The sequence below is a fragment of the Phocoena phocoena genome, chromosome 8 (genome assembly GCF_963924675.1).
Source record: "Phocoena phocoena chromosome 8, mPhoPho1.1, whole genome shotgun sequence".
Lineage (NCBI taxonomy): Eukaryota > Metazoa > Chordata > Mammalia > Artiodactyla > Phocoenidae > Phocoena > Phocoena phocoena.
The window spans coordinates 5,365,132-5,391,177 of NC_089226.1; the positions used below are offsets into that span (position 1 = coordinate 5,365,132).

Genomic DNA, 26,046 nt, shown 5'->3' on the forward strand with positions numbered 1-26,046 from the left:
ATTTACATTTATTCATATACTTCTATGGAAGGATATTTATGTCTTCTACATATTTGTTTGTTCTTTATCCACCTCTTTATCATAAACCTCAATCCTCCTACTTTCCTTTAAACCGAAAAACAAGCGTTCAAGTCTTGGCCAATGCTAAGAAATGTGTCTTCTTGACTTACATCCATCTCTAACAATTTTGCTTTCCTATCTTGTCCAAGTTTCTTGCGAGGCGATATTATCTCCACTTTCTCATTTTATATCAACTCCCAAATTGTCTGCAGTGTTGATTCTGTCCCAGCCATTCCAATGCAAATGATCTGTCCAGGTCATCGACAACCATCTCCACATTTAGACTGTGTCTCTGAACTGTGGGTCATGAGTTTGCTTTCGTACCAGCTCCCAGATACTGCTGGCACTGCCAGGTCACAGACCACCGCTCTGGACACTTCTCAGCCTTTAATCAACTGGATCCCTCAGACGCGTTCCTTCTGAAATTCTCTTCTTGACTTCTTTGCTGATTCTTTCTTTTCTCTCCCTGACCAGGGTTTTGCTTAGGCTCCGAATTTTCTCCTGCCCATTAAACACTGGGATTCCCCAAGGCTCCATCCTTGACCCAATCCCACCACCGTCCTAGCTCGTCATCTTTTCCCTGGATGATGGCAAGAGCCTCCTAACTGGTTCTCCAGCCTTCAGTCTTATCCCTGTCAAAGTCATCCCCATAGTGATTCTCCTCAAACCCACATCCAATTGTTATTTCCTTGCTTGGACCCAGGCAGGGACTCTCCAGAGCCTACAGAACGAACCCCCCGTGGCATGCGCCCCTTCCTTTCTGACCCCGCCTCTCAGCACTTGCTCTCTGCCCTTCACACCCTGTTACTATTGAGATGCCTGCAGTTCCCAGATGCACACTATACAAGCCACCTCATCTTTTTTTTTTCTTTTTTTTTTTTTTGTGGTACGCAGGCCTCTCACTGTTGTGGCCTCTCCCCTTGCGGAGCACAGGCTCCGGACGCGCAGGCTCAGCGGCCATGGCTCACGGGCCCAGCCGCTCCGTGGCATGTTGGATCCTCCCGGACCGGGGCACGAACCCGTGTCCCCTGCATCGGTAGGCGGACTCTCAACCACCGTGCCACCAGGGAAGCCCAAGCCACCTCATCTTTGATCATATTTCCCCTCTTCCCAGGATGCCCCCAGACTCACTCCGGGACTCTTATTCCCCTGGCTAATTCTTTTTTTTTTTATAATTCCAAGATTTATTACCATAGGTGTACCTGATAGTTCAAGTTTGATGGAAGAATTCTCCTTTCCATGATATGCTATGCATGGCAAATAAAATAAAATAGCACGGCAATTATTCCCAGGATCCTGAAATGTCATATTACAATGAAACATTTAAACCTTATAAGGTCAGAGCTATTTTATTTTAGGAGACCAGTGTCAGCATAACAAGGACTAGTTAAGTCTTTTGATAATAAGGTTAAATACCAGCTAAGGTTCAATTTGCTTCCTATGAAGTTTTTAAGTTAATAATGTGGAAAATGAAGCCACACTGTCAGAGTGAATCATTTAGAGGCTACAGTGAAAATTAGGGGCCCTGGGGCTTCCCTGGTGGCACAGTGGTTGAGAGTCTGCCTGCCGATGCAGGGGACACGGGTTCGTGGCCCGGTCCGGGAAGATCCCGCATGCTGTGGAGCGGCTGGGCCCATGAGCCATGGCCACTGAGCCTGCATGTCCGGAGCCTGTGCTCCGCAACGGGAGAGACCATAACCGTGAGAGGCCCGTGTACCGCAAAAAAAAAAAAAAAAACTCACACACCTGAAAGTCCAGTGGGAACAGCAATGAGATATTGTTTTCACCTGCTGCAACTAGGATTCCAATGCTTTACAATGAACTGTGAATTGTTAAATTCTCAATCAAATTTACATCAGGACACATTTATTGAACATCTGCTTGGAAGAGGGAAACAACTGTATGTACAGAATCGTATTTTGCATTCTCCTAAGTTTCCTGTTTGATATTTAAGGACCTCCAAGCTCTTGACTAACAAGCATACTGTCTCTGTTCAAAAGGAATAGAGTTCAAAAGAAGTGAAACAACTTACCCCTGTCACGCTAGGGGCTCATTACAAAATTAAAAGTAAACTCAGTACAGCAAATGAACCTCCATTCCTGGTAAAACACAAAGCCCCTAACTTCATCAAGAGATATGAATAATATCCCGACCTTCCAAGGCAAAAATGATGAAGAGGGAAAAACAAACAAAATGGATTTCTGAAGCAACAATAAGTCATGATTCAAAAACACACAATTCACCCTAATTGTTTGCATTGTTCTTCTACTACACAAATATGACGTTGAGTTTCTGCTGGCTTATTTTTAAAACACAACTTCTAAAGATGCATTTCAGACAGTGTTGTCATTAATATTCTATTACATTTGATACAACTTCATCTACAACATTATATAAAGACGTGATAAAAATAATTATCCTTGGGCTTCCCTGGTGGCACAGTGGTTGAGAGTCCTCTTGCCGATGCAGGGGACACGGGTTCGTGCCCCGGTCCAGGAAGATCCCACATGCCGCGCAGCGGCTGGGCCCGTGAACCACGGCCGCTGAGCCTGCGCGTCCGGAGCCTGTGCTCCACAATGGGAGAGGCCACAACAGTGAGAGGCCCGCATACCGCAAAAAAAAAAAAAAAAAAAAAAAAAAAAAAATTATCCTTGGGGTTAGCAGATCCATCCTATCCATAGACAGGATGGATAAACAACAAGGTCCTACTGCACAGCACAGGAAAGTATATTCAGTATCCTGGGATAAACCATAATGGAAAAGAATATAAAAAAGAAATTATATATAAGTATAACTGAATCACTTTGCTGTATAGCAGAAATTAACACAACATTGTAAATCAACTATACTTCAATTTAAAAAAATACTAAAAGGGATTCCCTGGTGGTGCAGTGGTTAAGAATCCGCCTGCCAGTGCAGGGGACATGGGTTCGATCCCTGGTCCGGGAAGATCCCACATGCCACAGAGCAACTAAGCCCATGCGCCACGACTACTGAGCCTGCGCTCTAGAACCCGGGAGCCACAGCTACTGAGCCCGCATGCCACAACTACTGAAGCCCGCACGCCTAGAGCCCCTGCTCCGCAACAAGAGAAGCCACCGCAATGAGAAGCCCACGCACCACAACGAAGAGTAGCCCCCGCTCGCCGCAACTAGAGAAAGCCTGAGTGCAGCAACAAAGACCCAACGCCAGCCAAAGATAATTAATTTAAATAATAAAAATAATTTTTATTTCCAAATGGGTCTGCACTCTTAAATGATGCTTTCAACATTTTGGGGGCATTTTCCCATATCCACTAGCTTAGGCCAGATTCTTTCATGAAAAGATGTTTAATGCCAGTTATGTTCATTAGGTGACTTAATCTTTCAATTTCTTATCACTTTTCATCTCTGAAAGTTTTAAAAGGTTTTGCAGTTATCCTGATCATCAATTTTATGGTTCATGAAGGGGGCAAATCGGTATGTCTCTATCATAGGGAACTTTAAGGAAGAAAGGAACAGGTGGTGTGTGATGACACAGCGTAAAGGTCCATGAGCTGTACTGGAACCCTGCTGGTAATGCCAGCAGCCCTTCTTCTGGGGCTGAAGGTTCAGGAGCCCTGTCTTTGGAAGCACAGTCACTGTCTGCAACTGTACGTGCACATCCCATGTCCTGTAGCACTCACCGTCCTCACCAAACTCCGGCATATTCTACTATTCCGACTCCTTTTTCATGTTTAAGCCTTTGTGAGGAGGTGCTATGCACTGTTTAACAGCTGCCATTCAACTCCGGTCCCCCACCAAACAGGTTACACTTTAGTCTCACAGATTAACTTGAAATGAACCGTTATCCCTCATGGTAAAGTACAATCAAGAGGAACTGAGAGAATTTAAAAAAAAAAAAAACAAAAAACAGCGGACACTTTAAAATAGGTAAATAAGGCCTTCAACTTAAGGATTCTCACGCTGGAGCAGGCCATTCCAGATAATAAAGTCTATTACCTAGATGTGGCAAGCTGCATATTATAAATACTTAGACCAAAAAAAAAAGAAAGTGGGTATGGAAAGGAGCAGCTACATTTGAAAACCACAGGTGTAGGATCGGGGTGGTCCCCAGAAGGGGAGAAAGGTCGGTGGTCTGGAGGAAGCAGGGAAGATCGAGTGAGAGAGAAACCTATTAACTACAGTAAAAAAAAGTCCTGTAAAGAAACACCAGGCACAGACAAATCTCAACAGTTTAGTGACCTGTAAAACTACACTGCTTTTAGCACCTCCCATATGACACTAATATGCTAGATGCTTGAGGCACAAAGAGGAATAAGGCACAATCTCTGCCCGATGGAAGCTCAGAGCCCCACAGGAGGGGCCGTCGGACACAAAGTCTCAACATACTGTCCCGACTGAGGCCGTGCTGCTGGGGCACAGGGAGGCGGCGGCTGGTGTGTGACGGGGCTGGACAGACTGTGAATCCAGACGCCACTCCCACTCTGGCCTCTGGCAGATGGGTTCCTGTCTTTGATGCAGAAACATAAGGAAGCACGTAGGATTTTTTTTTTCTTTTTCTTAGATGTAATTCAGAGGTGAAATCCTTTGTCCATATAAGATTCAGGAAATTCAGATCATTCAATCTCTACAGCAAACCCAGGAGTATCGGTGTTATTATACCCGCTTCTAAATGGAAAAGGAGAGGCCCAGGAAAGGACCGCGATTTTCCAGAGTCACCAAGAGAGAAGCAGAGGTGGAAAATCAGTCTCCACGGTGGGACTCCAGGTTCCTATCAGGTTCTTTTTTTGTGTGTGTGTGGTACACGGGCCTCTCACTGTTGTGGCCTCTCCCGTTGCAGAGCACTGCCTCTGGACGCGCAGGCTCAGCGGCCATGGCCCACGGGCCCAGCCGCTCCGTGGCATGTGGATCTTCCCGGACCGGGGCACGAACCCTCATCCCCTGCATCGACAGGCGGACTCTCAACCACTGCGCCACCAGAGACGCCCCCTATCAGGTTCTTAAAACAGATTTTAAGCTTTCAGGGATTCTCCCGAAAGGAGAAGGAAGTAAAAACCCACCCCCTTGGCAAATGCAGGACTCACCAGCTCCTTAGGATTAGAGGAGCACATTTCTTCCGTGCTGAGCCATGGCTATTTCAGGATGGGGCAGCGGGCGAGGGCTGGAGGCGGCACTGGCGGAAGGGATGGGAGGGCTGGGGCGATTCCAGGAGCACAAAAAGCCTCACACCCCGCCCCAAACGCACGGTACTCACTGCCCACGATCGAGGCCTGATACATACACTACCAAATGTAAAACAGATAGCTAGTGGGAAGCAGCCGCATAGCACAGGGAGATCAGCTCGGTGCTTTGTGACCGCCTGGAGGGGTGGGATAGGGAGTGTGGGAGGGAGGGAGACGCAAGAGGGAGGAGATATGGGGATGTATGTATACGTATAGCTGATTCATTTTGTTATACAGCAGAAACTAACACACCATTGGAAAGCAATTATACTCCAATAAAGATGTTAAAAAAAAAAAATAAAAAGATTGCTCCTGCAAAGCTGCTGCTTCTTTAAGAGGGAAAGCCCCAGGACCAGCTGCTGAGCCAGGCCTGGGCCATTACCTGTTGACATGACCCAGGATCCTTCGAGCTCTGTGTTTGTCTTCCAACAGCTTCAGCGGCCAGGGTGCAAGACAGTGGGAATATTGTTCACTGCCAGAAACCGGGCTCTGGGAACCAAGTGAAAACCTCTCCAGGGTCAGCAGTGGACACGGTGCAGAAAAGCAATTTAAAAAATCAAACCTCAAATTGTCACGATAGACTGTGTTAATGGTTTTCTTTTTGGAAGGATACTAAATAATTCAAGATACATTGAAGCAAATATATATATACGTGTTTTTATGAAAAGAAGCTTGTGGCTTCTAATTTAGAGATGAAACTACAGATCACCTCGCTGTTTCAGAGAAGTTGTATTTAAAAGGCTGACGGGCCTCGCTGTGATCGTGGTTAAGTCATTTAATTACTCTGAGCTTTGGTCTTCTTTCCAGTCAAAAAAAGCAGAGTGGACTCTAGTTCCTTACCTGCTTTAAATCTCTGTGCTTTTGCACAACTCTGTAAGTGATTTCAAAAGCTTTTTCAGGCCTATCTTTTTAAGTTGGAAAATGTTAAGAATTTCTTTTCTAGTCTCCAAATAAACAGGAGTGGGCAAAGACCCTCTGAGCTACATAATGCAACAGTGTTTGTTTGCTGCTCTGGATGACAAAAGCTTATTTAATGTTTAATTTAGAGAAGAAAGTACTTCACGTTCTAACTTACGCTAAGTATTTTCAAATTTGTTTATCAAAATATTTACAAAGCCTTTACTGTAAAATTGGGCAGAGTTTTTTGCCAGTGATTTTTACAATAAATGCTTCGATTTGTTTACAAAATAAAATACACAGATCACTGACAATTCTGGAAAAAAATTAACCCAAACGGCAATTGAAAATAAACCCACTGGGGACTTCCCTGGCAGTCCAGTGCCTTCCAATGCAGAGGGTGCGGGTTCGATCCCTGGTCAGGGAGCCAAGACCCCACATTCCTCGCGGCCAAAAAACCAAAACAAAAAACAGAAGCAATATTGTAACAAATTCAATAAAGACTTTAAAAATGGTCCACATCAAAAAAAATCCTAAAATAAATCCTAAAATAAAATAAATATGTAGTATGTGCTCCCAAATGAAAACTACACTTATCTGTGCAAGGAATAGACATATAATTTTCATTAAGCTCTAAGACTATGCTTTTTCATTGAAAAACTAATTAAATAAGTCCTCCTGGCCACTGGTTTTTAAAAAAGAACTTAACAAGAATGTTCAAGCAGCAATATCTATACTAAGAACTGGAGGCAACCCAAAAGTCCATCAATGGAGTGGGTAAATACATCGTGTAATATTTATACACTGGATTCTATATAGCAATGAATATGAATGAATTGCGGCTACACACAGCATAGGGGATTCTTGGAATCTATGTGATTCCAAATCTTGGATGCTACATGAAAAAGCAAGTCACAAAAACACACGCGGTATGATAACATTTATGTCAAGTTCAAGAACGAGCAGAGCTAAACAACATGTGATTAAGAGATATAAACATATGGTAAAACGCCAAACAAAAGCAGGCTATGCACAGAGAACTGAGATGTGGGTTCCCTCTAATGGGCAAAGGGCTGGGGACAGTGCCAGGGAAGGGCACAGGCAGACTCAGACTAAATGCCCTTTTTCTTAAACCAAGTGGTGGGTACACAGGTGTTCGCTGTATTGTTATTCTTTGTGTTGTACTGAAGTATAGTTGATTTACAATGTTGTGTTAATTTCTGTTAATTTCTGATTCAGTTATATGTGTGTGTATATATACTTTTCATGTTCTTTTCCATTATGGTTTATCACAGGATATTGAATATAGTTCCCTGTGCCGTACAGCAGGACCTTGTCGTTTATCCATCCTATATATAATAGTTTGCATCTGTTAACCCCAAACTCCCAGTCCATCCCTCCCCCAACCCCTCTATATTGTTATTCTTTTTATCCTACATATATTTTATAAATACTTTTATCTACCCAACATTTAGTTTTTTTAAATATTAACAATCAGGTGAAATTTATTTAAATCACATGCAGCCTGGAACAATGCCTAAGGCAGTGAAGCATCGTGGATAAAATAGTGAACCTCATCCATCACTAACTCACTTGGCAAATTTAGGCACCAAGACATTCCCTAGGGCTCCAGCTGTGTAAGAACTTTACTGCTCCTTAGAAAAGAAACAAAACAAAACAAAAAAAAAAACATGTCCTCACCACTCTAGGGGTGTATAGCCTAGAAATAAAGAACTAGGTAAGGAAAGTCAAATGAGTTGTAATATAAGAAAAAGTATTTTTAATATTGCTGAAGATCTACTCTGTACCCAATCCCATGCTTTTGAAAATAAGTAATTCTTCAGGCGTCTAAGCTCCAAATGAGGCAACACAGTTCCCTACGTGTGACAAGGTTTGACTTCTCCTCTGCTTTTCCTCCCGTATCTTTTGCGTAGGGTTTTTGTCTTTCCATGTGAGCATCGTGGAGATCAGAGATTCTCCCTTCATGTAGTCAGTCTGTATATGACTTAGAATGTTACTGCCCGTCCTCTTCTTTCCCTGTACTCTCCACCCAAGAAGAGGTCTATCTCCCTACTTCTTTCTGCTTCCTTCTCTATTAAATGAGAAGAATAATAGTACCTCATATGATTGGGGTAGGAATTAGATAAGTTAATTCACGTAAGGCATTCAGAGCTGTGCCTGGTACACAGGAAGTATTATGCAAGTGTCTGCTGTTACGTTCATTTGTTTTTATATTTATTTTGTTTATTATTGTCGTCTTGTGACTTCAGCTCTGATCTGGCATAAGAAAGTCAGATGTAACATGTCCCACACGTACTTCTCTTTGAGGTAGAATTTTACCTGCAACATCAAACACTTCTTCCTCTGAAGGTACTCTACCTTCCTCTTGTCCTTACCCCTCTCCACTCCATCCCAGTGGGAAGGGCTAAACCTAAAGGATTCTCAGCCTAGTGGCTGGAGAAACCCAACAACGAATAGGAAGTTATCGCCAAGTCAGATTAATTTCAATCTCCCACTTCACTAGCGATTCATGAATCAGGGGCTGCCGTAGAAACTACTGAAGCCTTACCCGTTCCCAAGTGCCTAAACAAAAGTGAGAATGGGACAGAGGCACCAAGAGAATCATGCTTGGTCCTTCCCGAGAGGCCTGGCAGCCCTGACCCTCGCGAGTTGACAGTTCTGACAGGCACGTATAGATGTGCATTTCCACCGCAGAAAGCACCCCAGCAATAAGTTCTTTATCCAGTGATGCACACCCTTCCGGATGGGGCTGTGTGATTACACAATGTTCAAGGGCCAGGAAACAAATTAAAGTCAAAGAAGAAGCATATAAAAGTCACCCAAACCTCAAATGGGAAAAGATCAGTAATTCTGATGCTCCCAGTCTCTCATCAGTTGTCATCCTCAGATTTCCTCTGGGAAAACCAGGGAGGGTTAGAAATGCAAAGAAAAGTCCCCCAAATTCAGTGGAATCCCAGCCACCTTCCTGTAAATATTTTTCACCCCTCTCTCTGTGCAGAAAAATCTAGTGTTATTTCTAGAAAGGTTTGGGAATGTTTCCGTAGAGCTAAGAGCCTGATCTCAATTTCAGAGAGTCCTTGTAAAATTCCCCACCAAACTGACTTTCACGCCTCCACACATCACGGGATGACAAAGAGACCCCGATCTGTGACACAATAAAGGAGGTATCTGGGGGCCGAGAATGACATCACATGTTGTGGATCAGTAACAACCTCATTTCACAGCCGAGGAACCCTGTTTCCAACAGTCTCGTTCAAGGGTCTGTAAACTTTTCCCGAGAAGGGCCAGACGGTAAATATTTCAGGCCCTGTGGGCCACACTCTCTCCGTCAAAATGACTCCATAGGTACACAAAAGAGAGGGGCTGTCGCCAGTAAAACTTCGTGGACACCAGTATCTGGACTTCGTATCATTTTCACATGTCACAGGAGACTGTTCTTCCGATTTCTTCTCTTCTGTGCACAGATGTAAATGCCATCCTTATCTCGTGGCAGCGGGAAGACAGCTGGCCATCCAGGTTTGGCCTCCCTGGGGTCCAGTCGTCTAGAAAAATACGGAATGACCCTGACACTGAACAGCTTCCCTCATGTGGAGTCTGTGCTTGTTCACCGTACCTTGATCTCCTCAAGACATTACACTAATACTCCTTAATCAACCCCTCTTCCCCACACACAGGGGAGGAGGGTCTGTTTTATCAATGGCAGAAGCCGAGGCACTGAGCCGGCCCAGAACGAGCCCGTGCGGAGCCCTGGGGGTGGCTCTCTGACAGCTCTTCTACCTTGGACTCTGTGTCCCCACTGCCTGCTCACCTCAAGTGCACACACCTCCTGCGCTGGGCTGCATGAACCCTGTAACCGCATCTTAACAGGATAATAGCGATCTTCTGTGACGCGGGATGGTGCAACTCTTTATTGCATCATTAATATATATTATCATAATATATATGATGATGAGACAACCTGTGTGGCTAGGCGGGCCCTGGCCCAACCCCAAGCCATCGGCTGGCTGTCAGTCCAGAGTTATGCCTCTGAGAAGAAGCACGTACTCAGGGGGCAATTTCCCAAATGAAATGTTCCATTCTCATTTTCAGATTTGGACAACAAACGCTGAACAAGCACGTAAGGATCCCTGTGTCAGGAGGATAATTGTTTCGTTGCCCCCGACTCTCCTCTCCCCATCGTTGCTTCTCACCCCTCACCCACTCCTGCCTACTCCCCTCCTACCAGAGTAGAAACACTTGGCTTCTCTGAATTCACAGACTGAACAGAATAGTCTCAACGAGTTGCCAAAGGTCCATATCTCCAGCTCAGTCCTATTTCCACAATGGTTCTGAGGCACTTAGGGGACCACGTCAGCGTTCTCTCCACGAATCAATACCACCCCACGGCACCAGGACGACACATCCACGTGTCTTAGCTCACCTGCTTCCAGCTGGCCCCCACCCACCCCTGAACCTGGATGATTTCACTAGAGGTTGCTTGAAGGAATCATCAGTATAAACGGTCGGACGGGGCTGCTGCCCTGGTCATCGGGGCTTCCTTCAACCCATGGAAGAATTCCATTCACCCTCACCAAAAGGATTTTTCTCGGGCTTCTCTGGTGGCGCAGTGGTTGAGAGTCCGCCTGCCAATGCGGGGGACACGAGTTCGTGCCGCGGTCCGGGAGGATCCCACATGCCGTGGAGCGGCTGGGCCCGTGAGCCGTGGCCACTGAGCCTGCGCATCCGGAGCCTGTGCTCCGCAATGGGAGAGGCCACAGCAGTGAGAGGCCCGCGTACCACAAACAAACAAACAAACAAACAAAACTCATAGCCTCTTCCAAAAGAAAAGACTATCCCTAACTCTACTCTTCAAAGGAAAATTTAAAAAGTTAAACGTGCTGAGAAATTCTGCCACTTTTCTAAAAACGGTTCTTGAGAGGCACAGCTGCATGATGAAACACTTCCTAGGAGTAATTAATCCTGAGCAACTCTTGTAAAAAAAAAAAAATAGAGTAACAAAGCACATTCTGTGATGCTGTAGTGTTTGACCAGTTTTTGCCACTCACGTATGAATTTACAAAATTCTGAATTCACACTATAAAACAGAAAGATGGGGGGAATGAAACATACCTATTCACGAAGCCTTGAACTTCAACAGCTCACGGACCCCACCCAGGCTGCAAGAGGAGGCCCTAGGAGGCAGCCAGTGTAATGACATAACCCACAAGAATGCCCTAGAGTGAAGTGGTTTTTAAAGGATATCTAGTTTTTCTTGAGCTTCATTCACCACAAATAGTAATCTTTCTCTGAAGGGCTGTGCTTCAGCCAACCAAGATGAGGTTATTATTATAAGATAATTATTTGTAACAGAAGCTATCAATTACTGAGTACTTATGTGCCAGAAACTATGCTAAGTGCTTTATACACACTATTTCATTTAACCTACATGACTAACCCTATTAGGTAGTTATTACTATCTTCCATTTATAGATGGGGAAGTTGAGGGTCAGAAAGGCTAAATGACTTGCCTAAGGTCACACAGACAAGAAAACACAAACCAACCCAGGACCATCTGACTCAAAACCTATCCAGTAGGATCACTCCACTAAACTGCTTCATAGATTTGAGTCATGGCTGTAAATTACCTCAAGCTCATCTTTAAGCCGTCATCTACACTACAGTGATTCCCAAACTTGACTTTTCATTACAATCTCTCTTTAAAAATACAGATTCCCCAGAACCCACACCAGCCTGACTGGACAGAACGTGGGCGAAAAAAATTCATTTCTTATTCTTTTGTTTTAAGCCATGCCAAACGGCCAGATTTTTTTTTTTTTTCCACTGAACTTAATGAGTATTTCGTGAAAAATATTCCAAGTCTTAAGTCTCAAGGCGATTGGCTGGCATTCAGCTGTTAAGTACTTTCTCTCTGGTTTACAAGAATGAATAAATGAATGAACGCACACATGCCTGGGAATTCCACCCTCGACTCCCATAGAAAAGCTTTATCCAGCAGAAGCTTCCAAAGCTCGTGGAAGCACTGTGACCAAAGGAGACTTGGGAATGTTACACAGATACAGACACTGACGTCCAGGAGCAATGGGACGGCAGCAGGCCCCAAATCTCCCAACCTCCCGCGTCCTCCAAAGACAGAACTGCTGCTTGGAATCTGTCTGGAATCATTCAGAAACACAAATAATCACAGGAAATGAAAGACAGACTGGCACATGTCAAATGATTATAAATACGTGTAAAGGAGTCAACAGGTTCAAAATATACCCCTCGGCAGCCGGTACACGCACTGGATCCTTCTTTACATAAAGCATGGGGCCTCCGTGGAAGAAGACAGACTTGACTTCTAATTGACATACGACTGTGTATATTGTCAGGATGGGACTTGATACTGAAAGAGACAGACCTGAGTTCCAACCTCAACTCTGCCACGTCCTCATGTGGCCGTGCTGCCATTTACTCAAACTCCCCGACTGTCACTTTCCTCCCCCCAAAACCAGTGATAATAGTAACTACTTCCTAGAGGGTCTGCATGCAGTTTAAATTCCTTAGTGAAGAGAAGCACCCAGCGTCTGGCTCACAGTTACCATGTATAATTGTTGTTATTTTTACTTTCCAGTTCCCTGAAAAGTGAAACGCATTCTGTTTACGCAGCTAATTGTTCTAACCGTCAAGGTTCAATGTCCCAGTTTAAAAAAAATCAGCCCTCCGATAGGACATTCCTTTATGCCACCCTCCAAACCAGGGCTGAAAGCATGCTCCCAAGACACACAGCTGTCTGACGTGCTAAGAGCAATAATGAATCGCACAATATCCAGGGATAACAAAATTAACAACATCTTCCCAAAAAATCTCCTCTGCGGTGATTTCAATCAAATGCTTCAACCAATTATTTCAGTCAAATGTTCAGTCATGAAAAAGAGAGGATTTGGATTGGAACCTTATTAAAATATATCCCTCTCCCTCAGTGAAACTTGTTCAAAGTTAACCATAAATATCCCCAATCCTCACCTGTACTTTCCCAAGTCGTTCCGAAGAGAAGATCCACGGCGGAGCTGTCATATTTGCTGCCAGCGATCGGACTGTCAGGGCAGCAGGGGCAACACCTGCGTGTTATCTCCCTCAGACACACACAGCCCTTTGGAAGATCTCTCTTGATAACATTCACTCCTTTCACAGCCCCGAGCCTGGAGAGTCCATTTTACGAGGAATAAGGTTTCACTGGAGAGACGCAGGAAGGGGACAGAGTAAGGCACAAATGAAGTTTCAATCTGTTCCTTTCACTGCAGCTGTCCTGTGCATCCATCCAGGTAAGACAACATGCAGAAGGTCTCGTTCCTGCAGCCCTGAAAGTCTGTCCACTGACAGCAAATCTGATAGATCCACCGGCCTTTCGGTCATGTCCAATTTGGCCACCCTCCTCTAGACGCGGTCATTAGATCCTGCTGACCACGGCTGCACTGCCAAGCACCAAAGACAGCACAGCGACCCTGGCTGTTGATGGCTGGCGTGGGACGTGGGCTCCGAGGGCTTTGATCTGTTTGCTTCTCTGTTTACATATGGATTTAGGACAGAGAGGGGTGGTCTCAGAAGGAGAAATGCTTTGGCAAACTCTTGACTGTACAAACTGTTTCATTCACACCAAGGACTATTTTCCCTCTGAAGGGACACAGAAAGAGCTCCCAAAGGACCAGGTTTTTGTCACAATATCTTAAAGCAATATTTCTACATTGGAACTATTTTGCAGAGAAAAGAAGAATGCCTTGGCCGTTAAGATAGGCTGAACAAAACACCTGTCATCAGAGTTGTCGCTGGGGAGTAATGTGGTCCAGGTTACCCTCTCCAAACCACAGAACCACCATTCATCATTCCTAACAGACAGCTCTCTGTGTGATTACCATGGTAACAGTTCTCATCCCTTCCTAACCATCCCTGATACCACACACCAAAGTTTTAAAATCAAATCATGTTTACAGAATATAAAGAAAACTCAGCCAGCTTACATGCCAATACCAACACGATTCTTCCCTGCCAAGAAGCTACATTTTAATATATTTTTGATTCTTTGGTATTCACAGATGTCCCTAGATAATTTTTTAAGTTAAATTGTCAATAGCAGTGACCACTGGTCAAAAGCCAAGGGTGGGGCTTCCCTGGTGGTGCAGTGTTTGAGAGTCCGCCTGCTGATGCAGGGGACACGGGTTCGTGCCCCGGTCCGGGAAGATCCCACATGCCGTGGAGCGGCTAGGCCCATGAGCCATGGCCGCTGAGCCTGCGCGTCCGGAGCATGTGCTCCGCAACGGGAGAGGCCACAACAGTGAGAGGCCCGCCTACCGCGCAAAAAAAAAAAAAAAAAAAAAAGCCAAGGGTGGTATATCATTTGAGCAGTTACATATCAAAGCAAGATGCAATCAAAGGCAATCTACTGGGATTTCAAACATCATTAAGAAGAAGGGGAAAGAACCTACTGACTCTTCCTTGCATGCTCAGTAATGGATATTTGCAGAAAACAAACACACACTTCATCAGCACTTCCTTCCGGCCCTAGTGCCCAGCTCAGAGCCCATTTATTCACATGCCAAAGCATTACCTGGGGGAAAGCAGTTATCTTGGTGAAAAATGACATCCCCATCCAGCCAGGGGAGGTAAGTGAGATCCAAAAGCCAATTTCAGAAGCCGCAGTGGTTGTTTCAGGGTGAGTTGTACACATGTGTCTAATTATAAAGTTCTTTCCCCACTGTGAGACCGTATACAAGAAGCTTGTACTTAACAGCTTCTCTCAGGATAGAAAGCTATTAAGAAAACCATCAAAAGTCCCCCAAGGGGTTTCCCTGGTGGCGCAGTGGTTGACAGTCCACCTGCCGATGCAGGGGACACGGGTTCGTGCCCTGGTCTGGGAAGATCCCACATGCTGTGGAGCGGCTGGGCCCGTGAGCCATGGCCGCTGAGCCTGCGCACCCGGAGCCTGTGCTCTGCAACGGGAGAGGCCACAACAGTGAGAGGCCCGCATACCGCCAAAAAAAAAAAAGTCCCCCAAGATCAAGAGTTTTATGGATATGTGGGGTCTTCCATACTATCATTTTTCAATGTTTATATTATAGAAAATTTCAAACATATAGAAAAGTACAAAGAATAATGTAAGGAACATCTTGTGCCCATGACCAAGCTTTGCCCAATCTTAATGCTTGGCTGTACTTAGGCCTTTTCTTTTCCTTAATAAATTACTACACAGGAAAGTAAAAATCTGTGTATAGCCCTCCCAATCCCATGCCCTTGCCTCCCTAAACAATACACAGTATTGGCCTGCATGTTTTCCAGCGTTATATAAATGGTATCAGACTATAAGTATCAATCTACACCTTGTGTTTTTTTCTCCTCAGCCTTGTATTTCTAAATCTTATCTGTGTTAATACAAGTAGATCTGGGTCATTCATTTTCATCACTGCATAGAATTTCACTACTTGAATATAATACACAGAATTCTGTCCTTTTTCCTCTGAAGGGCAGTTAGACTGTTTGAGATTTTTCACTATCATAAACAACATAGAAGTGAGCATTCCTCTACCAGTGTCCTATTGCACATATACAGTGATTTCTCAGGGCATAAACAGAGGTGGAACTGCTGGGTTGAGGGCATGTGTGTATCTGCTTCGAGGTGTTGCCACGCTGCTTCCAAAGCAATTGTGCCAAATAACCCTCCCACCATCGGGGAGTGAGAACATCTATTGTTCCACAACCTTGTCATAGAGCGATACCATCAGAGTCTTTCATGTTTACCTGTCTGACTGGTATGAAATGGTACCTCGTCTTCATTTGTGTTTTCCTGATTACCAGGGACATCCTTTCATGCTCACTGGACACCTAGATCTTCACTTCTATGAGTTGCCAATTTTTCTACGTGCCTTTTTTCTTATTGCTTTGGAAGAGATCTTTATACATTCAGTGACTTTATAAAGTTACTTAACTTCTCAGCTTCCATTAGTAAAGCAGAGATACTATCTCTTAGGAATGATTGGAAGCTGAATGAAAATCACTGGGTCCGGTGCCTGTAACATGCTAAGCCTCAAAACAAGTCACTATTTCTATTACTGTAAGTCCCCTACATACGAATGAGTTCCATTCTGAGAGCACGTTTGTAAGTCCAATTTGTCCATAAGTCCAACAAAGTTAGCCTAGGTACCCAACTAACACAATTGGCTATAGAGTACTGTACGTAATAGGTTTATAATGCTTTTCACACAAATAATACATTAAAAAAAACACAGAAGAATAAAAAAAAACATTTTTAATCTTACAGGACAGTACCTTGAAACGTACAGTAGTACCAGCTACATCACCACTGCTTTTATGCTTGCTTCCGGACATCCTAGGCTTGAAATAAAGATACTGTACTCTGTGCTCTACACAGTACTGTAAAGTACACAAAAGCACAACCACTTGGAGAGGATGTGCACACGTGACGGTGTCTGCCAGACACGTGAATGAACACGTGATTGGACCTGTGAATGCACTTTCGCATCTTTGAAAGTTCGCAACTTGAAGGTTCGTATGTAGGGGACTCACTGTGTCGTTATGAAGATGAATAATGAGGTTCAGGGTTGAGAGTATACGTTTCTAGCCTTTCTCCCCAGTTTGTAGCCCCCTTTAGGATAAACACTGCAGAACTCGGGAAGACGACCCTGAGTACCTCTGGCTCCGATTTCCCCAGGACACAAAGACATACTATCAGGACTCTGTTGTTTATAAGTTACCATGAGGCAAGTGTGCAACGCTGACTCTCTCAGACGGTGCTTAAAAGAAACATCAGAGCTACACATCCTCCAATCTACAAGTGGCTGCGATCTTGTCTGTGAGACCATGATCCTGAATTTCAGCAATGGTTAAGCACCTGCGTGAAAAGACCTCTTGGAAGAGGGAAGTGGGCGGTGGAGAACGGCAGGTAAATCAGTATTAGGGACCTGTCCGGTATTGCCGGGGTGGAAACACAGCCATGACTCCATGCGATACCACCAGGCCCAAGACCTCGCCGTGTCCCCACACGTCATAAGTGATCCTCGCACAAGAAAAGTGAACGGACAATCATCCTATCTCTTATCACATACAGAAGTGTGTTTCTCAATAATGACCAAAAGTACATGGACATCACTTTGGTGGCAGGCACACTGTGAAAATATTTCTCCAATATTTCTCCAATATCCGGAAGCACGTGTTCCTAAGGACATGGGGGTGAGCTAGAGAGATGCAATAAAAACGAATCACATAAGCTTCTCTGCTTGGACCCTTAAGATATTTAGTTTTGTGCTGAGATCCTCCAGATCGGCTTCTACTCAGTTGCATCCTGGCCTCTCCTTGGAGAAAGGCCATGTTCATTTTTATGAACTCTGCCAGTGGAGTCAGGGAGCATATACAGCTGACCTCCAGGCCGATCAAGCAGTCCTGACACCAGCTTCAACCGCTGACTAGTGGAGTCCCTTTTTACACGTACTTGCCCCTTGTCTAACATTCAGAATGATCTTCCTCCATATTCAATTTCCACCGGCACTAAAGGAACCAGAGACTTTCCTTAGTGACCCTCTGCCTGTCTTTTGCATAGTAATCATAGGTAAGAGTCAACTCCAGACCAAATATAATTAAGCCATCTTCTGACATCTATCTGGGTGTACTGCTTTCTTCCTTAAATGTGTGCCAAGTTTCCACTTCCAAGAAGTTAAACTGCCACGTAGAAATGCTGTGGTGATAAGTAATTAGACACTGTAATGGAAAATTAACTGTGTTTTCATTTAGAGCATTCATTTTAACAAGACATTTCTTTTTCCAACTGTTATTAAGCTGCAATAAAAATAAATTAAATCCTAAGGATCTGCAAACGTTTTCTGGTTAAATAAAAACAAAAACAAAGAAGAAGAAGAAGAAGAAAAACCGCCTCTTCTCCTAGAGTCAGAGTATTTATTTTGTTAACATCACTAAGTTGGTACACGGTCCTGGTCTGAACCCCATTCCTGGTAAATTCTAAGGCCAATTCTAACCCTGTCACCCGTGCTGTGGACAGCGGAACAACCCTTCCACCGTCACGGAAGCTGACCCGGAGGCAGTCATGCCAGGCGGGACGGAGGGCCTTCGCCACATGTGGGAAGTCTTCACCCAAATGTTCTCTCTCCTTCTCTCTCTTTTTTTCCTCCCTGTTTTGCTGCTCCCAAGAGACTTGCAGCCAAGTGATTCGCAACAGTCTGGCAAGCACCTGTGGGGCTTTGGCAAGTCCTGGGTTAGAAGGTGGCTCATCCAGCTCAGTGGGGTCCATCTCTGATGCTCCAGTAAAAAAACCACCTCCTCGAGATAGGAATGGAAAACAGCATTCCCCAAGAGAGAATGCAAAATGAGGCCTCCACCTGTCCATCTCATCCAAAGCCTTGCGGCCCTCTAACCATGTTCCAGCTAAGGGTGTAGCCAAGGGACGCGAACTGACTTCGCTGGGGGCGGAAGAGTGGCCGGCGTGGTCCGCAGGCTCCGCAACCCCCACAGAAGTTCCCAGGCTTTGTACTAAGGCGGGAGCCTCAGATCTGTGCCCCACCTAACTTCCGTCTCTGTTCCTCTTCCTCCCGACCTCAAAACAAAGTGCAAACAGCACCTAAAAATGCTTCTGGTTTAACACTGATTCAGTCATGCTAAATGCTGGGCTGGGCAGGGCACTCCCCACCCACCCCCCCACCCCCACCCCCGCCCAGGCTCTTCCCTGAAGGCGCCCCAGCAGGTGTCTAAGTCAAATCAACGTGGGCATTTACTCTCCAAGCAGGGACAGAAGAATTTCAGAAGCCACCTTTGTGTTGCCCCCAGGGTCATTGGGAAGGACGCTGAACTACACACCAGGCGGAATCAAGCGCCTTCAAGAATTTCAAAGAAACCCACCCTTTCTCTTTTTCCCTATTCCCTCCCTTTTTTTGTTTTCATCTCTCTTTACAATCTAAACAACAATTTACCGTCCTTACTGCTTTTCAAATAGATTCCTGGGATGTAAAAACCTAACAATCTTCTCATTTAGATTCCTGAGGTACGTTAAAACCAGCAGCTACATACCAGCCACGCTGGGATCACAAATTTTATTTTCAAGCCAGAGGTAACAACCAACACTGCAGGAAATTGGTTTCATAAAAGATTTACTGCGTATACAATTTCAGTTGAGTTGTGTTTAAAGAGGTTAATATGACAATTTTGGTGTTGATAATACCCTTTAAGTGGAGTTCAAAGAGAAAGTTCCAGACGGTAAGCAAACGGATTAAATTATCATAATGTTTCACAATTCCAAAGTGCCCACATAGACTCTAGAGGACCACAAAAAAGAGCTTGGCAGTGGCTCTACAGGTGTTTCAGAGAAAGATTTAAAATATCCCAACTGTTAGCCAAGACTTAGAATAAACTTAAAAATAATGGCAGTGGACTTCCCTGGTGGATCAGTGGTTAAGAATCCGCCTGCCAATGCAGGGGGCACGAGTTTAAGCCCTGGTCCGGGAAGATCCCACATGCCACGGAGCAACTAAGCCCGTGTGCCACAACTACTGAGCCTGCGCTCTAGAGCCTGTGAGCCACAACTACTGAGCCCATGTGCCACAACTACTGAAGCCTGCGTGCCTAGAGTCTGTGCTCCGCAACAAGAGAAGCCACTGCAATGAGAAGCCCGCGCACCGCAACGAAAAGTTGCCTCCGCTCACCACAACTAGAGAAAGCCCGCGCGCAGCAACGAAGACCCAACGCAGCCAAAAATAAAAAATAATTTAAATAAATTAAAAAAAGTAATCATGGCAGTGCCGTCAACAAGCAAGTGTAAATATTTGTTGAATTAAATGATTGAATTAAATGATACTGAAGATTATAGACCTTTGGAAAGGCATTTTAACTTGCTAAATTTCTAATCATTTTCCCATTCGCTATTAGAAAAATGAGAACTAGAGAATAAATTGCAAATAAACTATTCACTCATTAAAACTGACCCCTAAGGAATCCCTCAGTGTCTCTATTTAACAAAGGTGTCATAAAAATTTAAGGAGTAAGGAGACAACAGCTGAGGATCCCGAAAGAGCTCAGCTCGAAATATATCCTGACCTTGGATGAGTCCTCTATCCTGGGCTTCCCTCAATTTATTTACCCTTAGAATGGGAACAGGAGAGGCAGTGATGAGTGATTTGCTAATGAAAGCGTATTTGCCTCTGGTAGAAATACAAATGCTTGTTAATAAAGATAATTTTCCACACCCCCAGTTTACATTTCTCTATCAACGTTCCAGTGCCCAGGATCCAGGTTCCCAAGATACTACAGGTTTTGGTCTCCAACTAAAAGACTGAGCTAGGATTGGGGGAATCACTGGAGCCAACTCATGAAGTGGCAGCAGACTCCCTGACCCCCATCGCACAGGTCCACACCTCAATTCATTTTTCACCAGGATGACACCCAATCTTTGTGATAAAAATGAGCCCAAGGACACCACCCCAAAGAACGTGTTTCTCTTGGACCCACCAAAGAATAAAATGTTCTCAAAGCCCGCTCCTAAGATAAACACCCTTCCCCACATGCCCCTTTTAAATGGCTGGTTAACTGTCCCTTGGGTGTGACTGCACAGCTTTATCCCGGGTGTGTAATGGAGCTGGAAGAACCTTCCCGATTTCTCAGTACCCTAACGTGGAAGACGGTGGTGTACAGTGCGGGCTGAAACTATGTTTAAGCCCTGATGTGACCCTAGCACTTCGCAAAAAAAAAAAAGTATGTTCTGCTTGGGAAGGCTGGTCTGTGGTCACTGTGATTCCTCCCAGTCAGCTCTGTAAGACTGGCCGCTGGAGGTCACGGAGAGAGCCTACAGAACCCTTCTGCCAGAGGACACAAAAAGAATTAAACTATAGGTTTTAGTGAAATCACTAAAAGTCATGCAGGGGCCATGGGTTGTAAAATGTACAAATACCTATATTCACCTCCCCCCAAATGTACGTGTACAAGTCCTAGGGTAATTCTAGGTTATAAGTATCGGTAAGTTGTAAGTAATAAGTTGTAAGTTGTTGTAAGTATAAGTTGTAAGTAATTATGCACAGTACTTAGGTTTCTCAGTATCATCTTATGAAAACTCTTAGGGTAAATTGTCACATCCTTGTTTTTGTGAAGCAAGTTACTCATTTTTTCCCAAACACCCCTCAAATTTAGAAAGTCTGCCTATTTCTACAGATCAAACTGAAAGAGAGATCCCTCCAAAGGAACCGTGCCACTACCTCTGCAATCTATTCTGTCCTGAGAAGCCAGTTCAAGGGACTCTTCCACCAAGAAACATTAATCACAACCAGAAAAATAAAACAATGCACCTGAGAGGTAAACAATACTTATGATATCATAAACTGCAAGTCATTTTTGGCCTTCAATCACTGTCAACGTTCTAATGTTTATGAGAGATCATCACCGGCTTCTAAGTGGCAACACAGTTCCATCCTGAGTGAGGATTACTGTTACCAGCTTTTAACGTAAGAACAACATGTCATAAACTAAATTCATTTGAGACACGTTCCATACCTCAACAGTCTGAAAAACAAACTTTTTTTTCAAATGGAGGCTCTCTTTGGGCTTGGTTTTTAAATTTTATTTTAAATTTAATGACAAATGTTCCTTTAGTTTGGTTTGAAGAGAAGGATTCCTTTACTCAATATCTATTATGTGATGCAGGAGATCTATTAGGAAACTTAAATCAATCTGGAGATCGCCTCCTAAAACTAAAATTACTCTATTTTCATAAGAAAGGGCCTGTTCAAATAAACAATTGTTTTCGAAGATGAGTAGTCCGTCAAGGTTAGGGTGTCTAATAATAAATTACTGTCAAGTGATTACCTACCAGATGAGAAATGTTTCCATTTCTCCATTTACTTGACTATACATGCTCTTCTGCCCGAGATCAGGATCAGAAACTGACATTAGGATTTTGCTAAATCTGAACGACACGGTTTGCCTAATCACGTAGCGGCTTTTTCAACACTGTAGCTTTTTTCCACCACGATTTCATGTATTTACTGTTCACGGTGGTCACTTTATTATCTTAGTTTTCATTATTTTAGCTGACAAAGGTCACTTCTGTTAGTTATATAAATCTTAAAACAGCAAACCAAAGGATGAGATGGTTCAGTAACTTTAATTCCAATTTATGCCTTTCACTTGATTTGAACATTTTATGCATCGGTTCCACCAAAAGTGCTAAATATTTATCTCTATCCAGAAAAAAAAATACATATCTATAGTTTCATTATGAATGCCAGCAACTTATTGCTGTTTTTTTAATTAATAAAAAAAGATTAAGTTCATCCAAGTTAAGATTCGTGATCCTGAACGTAACTGTTAAAAGCAACAAAAATGCTTTGAAAGCATGGTATTTGCAAAACCTTTGAGAAGTCGCTAATGGTATTCCCATGATCTAATACATGTAAGGCTTTAACTGCAATCGTAAACCCACTGAAAGCTTATGATCTGAAAGGATGGACTATTGTAGCCAGTTTTTATGGGTTTAATTCCACTGGCAAATCCCAGTTTCTATATTTTAAATCTCAACTAGAGCAAAATCACAACACATTTGCAAAAGAACGACGTAAAGAAATCAAGCATGGGAACAATAAGGCAAGAACGCCAGTGCCAACAACCACCCTCTCCCACAAACCATCAAAGAACTTCAAAAGCACGAGGCTGAGCACAACTTTTAGTTCGTGAAATATGTGTGATTCACTTTTAATACTCACAAAAGTACATATAAATCACTGTATTTTCCTCCGATGTATGTGCCACACAAGGTTCAATAAAACACAGAACTTAGCCTCGACGGATGACTGGATCATTGTTTTTGAAGGCTGTTTACTACTCTTTTTCTGGCATGATTTCTATGATCCAGTTCTGTGACTGCTAAAGGCCAGGAAAAGCTGCCTTCAAGTCAATGCATGGCGCGAAGTCGCTGAAAAGTTTGCAGGCGTCAGGCTATGCCTAGGTGCTTGGGAGAAGCTGTTCTGCTTTGTCCTAGGGACCTCCAGGTACGCAGTGTCTTTTCAGGGTGCGAGAGATTTACGATTAAAACGGATCCTCTCTTTTTCCTTTAAGGGATTTGAGTTCTCATGGCAAACGATTATTTACGCTCAAAACAAGAATCAGCCTAGTTCCCCGCTCCAAGATCTATGCAGACAACTCATCCCAGGTTTAACGCATGGCAGACACACAAATGTAAAAACATCAACCATATCTATCTTGCTTTTCAAATTTCTTCTTCGTATCTTGTTTCGTATATTTCTTGGCTTTTAAAATGCAGTATTACAAGTCTTGTGCTGGGCTACCAGGCCTAATTCCACCTTACAGACAAAATGTATTTTACAAAGGAGTAATTGAGTATAATACCCATTTTATTACCAAACACATGTAGGAACAAGTTGGTTGTAAAAGAACTTTACTGTATGTATTTACACACGTATTTACTGATGGTCCTAGAGAGCCTATCAATGGAATCAACAGAAAATGCAGTATTCCAAGCACACTGTACTAGCAGCTCTTGGCCTGAACGTTCCAAAAATATCTTTCAAAACCACTGCTATCTCTTCACTTTACTTTTTCAAAGTGAGTACAATTAAATTCATTTATTTCATGCTACCCATGCAACAAATATACCCTCAAAGGTCCTTTCGGTTTGGAAATACTAAATTTTTACCTTCAGTTGAAAGCAGGGTCAATAACTTTTTTAATAAAAATTGCTTCAATTTTTTTTTTCGCTAGACCCGCGTCTGGAGAGCCTAAATCCTTATAATGCCAGGGCACTATGAAACTTGGAGCTTCTTTTAATGCACGTTTTTTTTTAGAAATAACTTTGGGTTTATTTTCTACATAAACGTATGACTTTTAAAGTATATTTATGAAGTGTTCTTTATTTTTATTACGGGTCTCGTTCTTGTGGAGAAAGCAAACCAGATTTCAGGAGTGTTTTTATTGCGATCATTGTTTTTTAGTCACTTAAAACTCACAGGGTTGACCTCCTCAGCTGGCTCCACAACACGACACATTCCAGAACTACTTCCCCAGAGGGAGATCCTTTTAAGTAAAGTTCAGCGGATTTTGTGGGGAACCTCAGGATACTGACTTACTTGTAAAATTCCCAGTGGAGACAGGAGGAAGTTGGACGAGTTAACTCAAGGTGAGAAGCAACGCCACTTCCTGAGACAATGATTTAAGTGCTCAACCAGGTCAAGGGTTTGAACTTTCTTCCTGAAAACCACAGCAGCGCTGGGAAGGAGGAAGGTTCTCCTGCCAGCAGATCCCAGGCGCTGCGGGGCGGCCGGCTCTCGGGGGCGCGCTGCCTTGACTGCCTTTGTAACCTTGCCATTGACACCTTGCCGGGCCCCTTCCAGGTTGCAGAGGCCTCTGCAATGCTCGCCTCGGACAAGTCTAGTCCTCTTGCAGGGGCCCACAATTCCCGGGCCCCTTCCTCTCGCCCTTGGGTGGGAGGACAGAGGTGGTCAAGAGCCCGACCCCGGCACGAAAGCGGCCACACCCCACTGCGCTCCCGCGGGCCGTCTTACCGGTACAGGAATGCAGGGGCTTGGGTCGCACGACCAGCGACGGGCACATGGAGTAGAGGGAAAGTTTCTCAAAGTAGTCGCAGGTCTCCTTGGAGAGGATCTCGTCGATCATGAAAGTCTTGTAGCGCCTCCTGGCTGCTTTGAGCTGGCCGGGCGAGCTCAGCCTCAGCTCTGCGTGGCAGTGCATGGTGAGCCCGGGCGAGCGCCCGCCGCCCGAGGCCGCGGGGCTGGCGCGCCGGCGGGGGCCTCCGGCCGGCTCCTCGGCGACCGGGAGGCGGCGGGGCTCGGGAGGTGCGGAGGGGAGCCGGCACCGGGCGCGCGGGCTGCGCGTCTAGACCCACCCGCGGATCAGCATCTTCGCCGAGCCTTTTGGGAACAGTGCAGCTGTCAATCAGCGCGCGCTTCCCGCAGGGCCTGGTGCTGAGCCGCGCGGAGGGCCGGCCGCTCGGCGCCCACCCCGCCCAGCCCGCCTGTGCCAACCGGGGCGGACCTGCGCGCCTCGTGCCCACCGCTCTTGATAGCCTTCTCCAGCCTCTCAGCGTCTCGCGCTGGTCTGCGTGCCTATTTTAAGACACTCGCTCCGGCTCTCCTCCCCGCCCCCCTCCTGGGACGAGCTCCAGGTGTGTGTGTGCAGTGTGCGCGCCCGTGTGTGCGCGCGGTGCGGGGAGCGCGCACCGCCCCCGCCAACGGCCTAGGCCTCCGGGGGCCGCTGCCCACGCGGAGCCCCGCGCGCCACCCTCGCGCCGGGCATGCCGCGCTCCCAGCCGTGCTCCCATCGCCGGCACCCGGCGGGCGGACACGTCCTGGTCTGTTAGTCGAAAGAAGTCGAGACTTCGCCGAGGCTCCCGAGACTGCGGGCCCCAGAACCGGCGCCCCCGAGGAGCTGGGTGCCTTCCTGCCTCCCCACGTGGACTTCCGCGCGCCGTTTCCCAAGGACGGCGCCCGCCCATAGCGTCCCCTACGCTCGCAGCCGGCTCCCAGGCCGTGCGTTCCGGCACCCGGAGTGTACGCCGTGATCGCGAACTTGACCGTTCCACGGAGATCCCAAACCATCAATGACCTTTGCCCTGTCCGTTATCCCCATAGTAAACTGTTAAAAAAAAAAAAAGTAATCAAAGGCACGTGTTCCTTTTTTATTTTTGAGCTCTGTTTATAAACCTTTTTTCGTCCCCAGAAGGGCCAGCGCAGCGGGACTGCCGGGTGCGGCGAGTCAGACCGGTCGTGGCTCCTGGTGCCGGATACCCTGGCACCACGGCTTTCGTCCCCCGGGTCCCTGGCGACGCGTAGGGTTGGGGGAGCCGCGAAGACACG

At 45.2% G+C, this 26,046-nt stretch overlaps 1 protein-coding gene across 1 annotated transcript in view; it reads right to left on the reverse strand.

The window, feature by feature from the left end:
* BARX2 (BARX homeobox 2) overlaps positions 1-25,180 on the reverse strand; it is a 69,418-nt gene extending 44,238 nt beyond the window's left edge. Inside the window, exon 1 of the mRNA XM_065882726.1 lies at positions 24,736-25,180. Within this exon, the coding sequence (XP_065738798.1) occupies positions 24,736-24,922 (187 nt within the window). The 5' untranslated portion in view covers positions 24,923-25,180. The remainder of the gene's footprint in view (positions 1-24,735) is intronic.
* Positions 25,181-26,046: the final 866 nt, after the last annotated feature.